This window comes from Triticum aestivum, chromosome 6A, assembly GCF_018294505.1.
Source record: "Triticum aestivum cultivar Chinese Spring chromosome 6A, IWGSC CS RefSeq v2.1, whole genome shotgun sequence".
Classification (NCBI taxonomy): Eukaryota; Viridiplantae; Streptophyta; class Magnoliopsida; order Poales; family Poaceae; genus Triticum; species Triticum aestivum.
The window spans coordinates 122,080,032-122,086,741 of record NC_057809.1 but is presented as its reverse complement, the minus strand read 5'-3'; the positions used below and the strand labels follow the sequence as shown (position 1 = coordinate 122,086,741).

Genomic DNA, 6,710 nt, shown 5'->3' with positions numbered 1-6,710 from the left:
AAGCAGCGCCTACAAGAAGGGAACGGCGCTGAGACGCCGCCGCTGCCCGGTCCGGGAGGCCGGACCTGGGATTTCTCCCGGTGCTCGAGGAGGAGATCTGGTCAGGGTCATGCCAACGCCTCCAAGGAGGTGACGGCACCCTCGGGCGTCGCCGTTGACAGCGCAGGCCGTCGCCGCGCGGGGATTTCGCCCCGACCCATGAACAGGGACCTCAGATGCAATGGCAGACCGGACTTGGAGAAGAACGCCGGAGAAGACCAGCACACATGGAGGGATGCCTAGGAACGTTGTAGTCGCAGGAGAAGCACCGACCGGCGCAGCGCCAGCAGGCCGGCCACCGCCGGGAGCGCGACGAGCAGGCGACAACAGCCACCTGCACCGCGCCGCCGCCGCGCCGGCCCGCAGCCTCCACCGCCAGGAACCGCCGGGGCACAACAGAGCATCAGCCGTCAAGGACTGCCGCGCACGTGCTCACCCGCCCAGCGGCTACCACCGACGGCGGTCGGGAGGGGTGGAAGGAGGGGGACGGGTGGGTTGGGGCAGAAACGCGCAGCCTAGATCTAGGCGCCCTCATCTCTGCAGCTCGCAGCAGTGGCCGGCCGCTGCCACAGCAGCGCCACCGCGCATGCGTTCCACACCATCACGGCCTCCCCTGAGCGCAGACGACCGCCTGCCTCGCCACCGCGCGCTCCCGCCGCTCCATCGCACAAACAGCAGCGCGCGAGCCCACGGACAAGGGCCCCGCCGCCGCCGTCCACCGGCGAGGGCTACGCCCGCCGGTATCCTCCGGCGACGGCGAGGGGAGGGAGGGGAGGAGGGGAGTTTGAGGTGGCGGCTAGGGTTTCGCCACCCGAGTCGCCCCCTGGGAGCGACGCGGGGGCGGGGGGGGGGGGGGGGGGGTGTCACAACTTGTGTGGCAGGATAATAGATGCATTGAGTTGCGAATTAAACAGACAGAGATAAGTGTTACATGCATTAGTGATAGCTAGAGAGTACTAAAGACATCACAATAGATACAATATATATGTACTGTGGTCATACATATAAATCAGACATTTAACTTGCAATAAGACGCTATAAGCTGAAGAGACTGCGTTAGAGCCATTTTAAGTAGCAGGTATTTCAAGGAACTGGTTTCTCCACCTAATTAGGACTAGCGGATGATCAATTTCTTCTCCTCCAAAGAGCACATGTCACTGAGAACTTCGGCAATTTTGGCGTCCCTAAGGCAATCAAAGTACACAAAATCTGACTCTGTTATGGCATCCGCAGCAGAAGGATTATAATGACGCACATTCAGATATTCCAAGAGTTCCCCAAGCCCCTTGTAGTTTGCACCAATATGGTTCCCAGATGGTGGGTGCGCAATTTTGCTTGAAATAGGCTCACACACATCGCAACGCCCTGCGTATTGATAAAAGGAGATTAAGACATGCATGAGGCAGGCCTAGCAATGATCTCAAATCTGCTATAATCGATTCATTTAAGGAGATCAATCCAAAAGATTTATTCCACCAAGTTTAGAAGACAGAAATGCACTTACCAAGGTATGGATGATCTGGACTGTAATGAGGTAGTGGGCAACAAAATGAAGTTTTTGATTGCTTTCGACTAGATTTACTATAAACCTTGACGAACTGCACACCAGATTCAACCTGGCGACTTTTTCTAGTGCATGGTTGAGTAACCAAACTCACAGATGTGTTAGGTCCCGATCGTTTGGCCTGAAAGCTTGACTCCCAAACTTCAGCGAAGAAGAGCATACGTGCGGAAGAAACATCATCATAATACACCAAGAAATTAACATGGTAGAATTTTGAATGCCCGTGGTCGCCTTTCTTCACACCACATATGACATCAAGTCTCGGAACAGGTTCCTACAACAATCAATTTGAGCCAAGTGACGCAGCGTAAGGTTATATTCAAGAAATAGAATGTCCTCCTCAAGCAAGCACCTTTTTGCAGGGAACAAATATATTCAAAAACGGTTTCTGAACTATTATATATAAAAACTAGACTAATGGAGATGAAATATATTCCTACAAGAAGCAATTCAAAGCTTTTCAATGAACAGGTTTTGTCCAAGCTTAATTTAGATGAAACAAGTGCAAGAAAAATTTCTAGGTACAGAATTTTCCAAGCTTAGATGGAATGGAATATATATTCCAAAGAGAAGCAGTTGTCACAAACTTCCCTAAGAACAAATTTTGTCCAAGCTTAATTAAGATAAACATACGTTCCTGGAAGAACCCCCCACCACCAAATAGATTTTGTGCAAACTAGTACAACAAGCAATTAAGAGATGAATTTATAATTACCCAAGGATGCTGATTCGAGTAGTCAAGCAGCAATTGCTCTAAAATTTGACCAAGGAACTTCTGCTTCTGCGCGAATTCGTCCTTCCTAGATGCCAGCATCATCCAGGCCTGTGGGCATAGCCTAGGTTGAATATCTGATGGTGCAGTAGATGGGCTTTGACCTTCCATTATTTTGTACACTTGCTCCAGAACAGCATCAGAAATGACATAGCCTTTTCCAGTTGCTTCACCAGTCAGCAGGGTGTCTTGGGGTGGCATGGAGGTAAGAAATGATGCAAGCTCCAAATGGTAGGGGTGCTTTCCAGCTTGGCCTGCAGCAACATAGGCTTTATAGCACACCTCCTTGGTTGCCCTTTGTAACACCACAGATAGGTCACATTGCTTGTAGCAAAGGTATTCCAGGGCCATGTGCTCTGAAAAACCACTGGCTGTGCAGATCATGGCCAGAAGGCTATCAAGGGAGCGGGCCTCCATGCGAAGCATAGATTGGCTGTCAAGAATGTCCGGCTCAGTTACGGTGTCTATCTCCAGCAGAGGGTATACACTGTCGTACCATATGGCATTGCGAATTATGTTAGACACAGGGTCCAACGGGCCATAGCAATGCCCAGCAACAAGGATACCACGGAGATGCTTGTGGAGCGCATTGTGCGGCAGCAAAGACACTGCCTTGATATAAAGAGCGTGGATGGTATCGGTGAGGCACATCTTCAGATACCTGGTGTGCTCACACTGGCACGCAGTGGTGGAAGGTGCAGCAATAAGATTCCTTCCTATGTGTTGAGGAGTGTACTTGACAATAGTGGTGGCAGCAGCATTCAAAGAGTCCAGTAACATTTTCTTCATCGTTTCAGGAGCCCTCAAGTCACAGATGCTCGAAATATGTCCATCAGAGCGTGAGACAACTACGTCGGCGACATAGTTTTCACCCAATGGACAGAAGTAGTGGCCAGGGCGCTTATCTGAATCTAGTAACAGGCCTCCTAATTCCAGTCCAGATAAATCCATACCAGTGGAATAAGGGCGGCTTTGGAATGTGACTTGGACGGCAGGGGAGGCTGCATAGTGTTGCAACCGAAGGAAATTTAGGATGCCATTGATGTCGCTGACACTGAGAGAGACCCCCTTCTTCAGCACAGCAGCGAGAACAGTGTGATCTTTTAATGGGACAAGAAACTTTGCGAGCCGCACCAGATCGTCTGGCACGGGGTGCCCTGATATGAATGCGGCTACTTTGAGAGCAAATTGGGTCCTGCCGCAGCAGAGATCAGGGGAACCAGTGGCGGGACGGTCCTCCGGAGCGAACTGCTGGTTCTCGCCGAGCTGGACAGCGGCGGCGAGGTCGGCACCAGCCAGGCGGAGGTAGAGCATGGCCTGCTCCATGGATAGAGCATGGCCTGCTCCATGGATAGATACCGGAAGTAGATCCGCATGAATGCAATCAGGCCATTGTAGGAACGAAATGATATAAGAACAAACGAAGGCTCGGTAGGCGGCCCCTTCTCCTTCTCCTCTTTCCCCTTGCTGATGTTGACTTGAGCTGCGCAAGGTCGCCTCCCCTTGATGTTCCTGCTGCCCCCGCCGCACTTGCGATGGCACAGATGATTGAGGGCGTTGAAAATGATGTTGGACACCGGATCGAGTAGGCCGATGCAGTGGCCACCGCGGATGACGCAGGACAAAATCTCGGGCATGTCAGCGATGGGAAGCCTGCTGAGCGCTTCCTTATAGAATTGCATTAAATCCAATTCCATCGGATTCCCCAACTCAGCGCGGATGGAAGCCTCCCCATCGGCGCCGGCGTCGTGGAAGCAAGACAACCGAACCTTCTTCGGGAGCTCCTCGCCGACTGTGAGAGACATCAGGCCAGAAGTAATTGCCCTTGACACTAGGTGTGTCGACGGCGATCCTACGTCGGCTCACTGCACGATTCACCCGCTCTTCGCCCGATAGGGTTCCCCTGCGGCGGCGGCGGCGGCGGCGGCGGCTAGGGCCGTGGTCCCGTGGGGAGGGTGAGAATGCCGAACAGATTGGGGATTGGGATCCATCGACTCCAGTGCCTTCATGCGGTCTTCTACCTGGGTTGGGCCGCTCCTCGTGGGCCGTGGCTGAGCTGCTAATCTTCGCATCGTTATCGTTTTTGAGGAAAAAAAATAAATCAGATGCGGTCCCTGAACTTGTCTTGCTGTCTCCCTTTGGTCATGGATGTTAGAAATACCCTGAAATACGGTCACTCTACTTTTTTTCTGCGGATAATACGGTCACTCTACTTGCATACGTAGCTCACTACGGTCAGTCGTATGAAATTCTCTATGTATTTGTGTGTGTTGACATCCGGTGGGTAACACTTGGGCTTTGATTGCGGGCACTGCGTGGCATTGACTGCTAAGGGCCTCTTCGGAGACTCTTCTGCTCCCTAAGTCCGTTTTAGGAGTTGGTGGAGCTGTAGCTAAAAACGACGGAGCAGGAAAAAGAAAGCTTCACAAATTCTTAAATTTCAGGGAGCCAAAGGACTGCCGAACAGCTCCTAAGTTTGGACCGTAGACAGTCAGGTTGGGCGTTCGGGTTACCCAAGTGATTCAGGTTTTTAAAATTTTGGGTTTTCAGAACTAACACCCGAAATGTGCACACACACACAAAAAGAGAAACCCAAAAATTTGAGTTTGGGTTCGGGATTTCCCAATTTGTCCGAATAGACAAGTTGTTGTCCTCTTCTTAGCAGATAAGGGCAGCGCAGCAGGCTACGTGAGAAGCCAAGGATGGGGTCGCCAGTGGAGATCGTGTGCGTTTTCATCTGCTAGGGGAAGCAAAGGAAGGGTTGCCGTCGGAGAGGGTCACGGCGGTGACGACCGGAGTCGGCGACGACGACATCTGCAGTATTCATGAAGGTTTGCGCTTGCGTCGCCAACAATATGTAGAAGTAGACAAGCGGGAGGGGTGCTGGTGCGACTGTAAGGGCATATTTATCCCTAAGTGTTTTGGTGATTGATGACAACGCATTTGTGGACTAATCGTGTGCCTTGAGTATTCCAGACACTTCATTGCTAGGCACAAGACGATTGGGTGCCCCTCGAACACTGATGAAGACGGCGTCTTTTCTACGTTTCTTTTTGGTGGATTTGAGTCGTAGGAAAGCCATACTATTAAGAGGGGGTCCGCGTTGGAAAGGTTTGGATGGAATCATCACGTACACGTCTCCTTCTTGTCCCCTCCTTTTTTCCTTGGAGCTTCCTCCGTTTTCTTGCCTCCCTTGTCTGGCTGCTGTGGTTGGTTGCGATAGTACTGCTCCCAGAAAAACGGTAGTACCGTAGGCATCCGCGGTAGTACTGCGCGGTGGCGCGGTAGTACCGCAGGTGCCCACGGTAGTACCGCTTCCCTGGAGCCGCACTACCGCTGCCCACCAGGCTAGTGTCGCCCCTTTGCGGTAGTAGCGGCGGATGTAATTTTTTACGTCTGCACCTACCGCGGTGTAGCGACCCGACCCGAATGGATCAAGTCTCTGTGCTTAAGTGTCATCCCTGAATCGGTATGCTGACACACACAGTACTCGAGGATTTATAATAGAGATAAATCACATGTATAAGTAACGTAAAATACTATTACCTTAATCCAAATAGCAGAAGTAACAAGGTTGTGGATTCCCATCAACACCAACGGCAAAGTTGAGTGTAGAAATCGTAACCCTACTGCAAAAAGCCAATTTTTCCCTACTGCAAAAAAATAGATTTTGTTTAACTATCATGGTGGTTGTTGAACATTGAGAATGGTTGACAGCATTCTCAATCCCAATTAAGTAACATCATTAAACCCAACAATATTCATATAAAGTAACATGATGAGATCAATAGGATAATCCAGGTACTAGATACTCAAGTTGTCCATAACCGGGGACACGGCTAATCATGATTAGTTTATACACTCTGCAGAGGTTTGCGCACTTTTCCCCACAAGGCCCGATCACCTCCGTTGGATTTCTCGCACTACAAGGTGTTTGAGAAACGGATGACCGAGACATAGTCTTTCAGAAGCGTTTGCACCTTACGATGGGTAGACCGTTCCACCTACAACCCCCACATCTGCTAGTCTACCACTATAAGAGTTCACACGACTTAATCAACTATGCTAGAGCCCATAATAGCTTGTGGCTGCACACGAAAGTTTCTAGCATGAATAATCTTATGATCCCTTTGAGTCTGGGTGGCGGTCCATAAAAAAACAGGCAATCCTGGTCTACCCAGGTGCCTAGACAGGCAATCCTGAAATAACCCGGTGCCTCAATCCACCCAGATGTGTGTTTAAGTTGCCACCTTAGATAAACCATTAATTAACAATCTCGCGTCTGTCATGAATACTCTCAAAACCCAATCCACGTCTACGAGCATAGCATGACAA

General features: G+C 50.6%; 1 protein-coding gene across 1 annotated transcript; it reads right to left on the bottom strand.

The window, feature by feature from the left end:
* Window positions 1-930: 930 nt before the first annotated feature.
* LOC123132436 (uncharacterized) lies at window positions 931-3,710 on the bottom strand. The gene is made up of 3 exons (XM_044552225.1): window positions 2,319-3,710; window positions 1,544-1,877; window positions 931-1,404 (listed from the first exon to the last, which is right to left on the bottom strand). The coding sequence occupies exons 1-3, from the start codon at window positions 3,699-3,701 to the stop codon at window positions 1,154-1,156; spliced, it is 1,968 nt and encodes a 655-aa protein (XP_044408160.1). The 5' UTR covers window positions 3,702-3,710; the 3' UTR covers window positions 931-1,153.
* Between the last annotated feature and the right edge of the window lie 3,000 nt (window positions 3,711-6,710).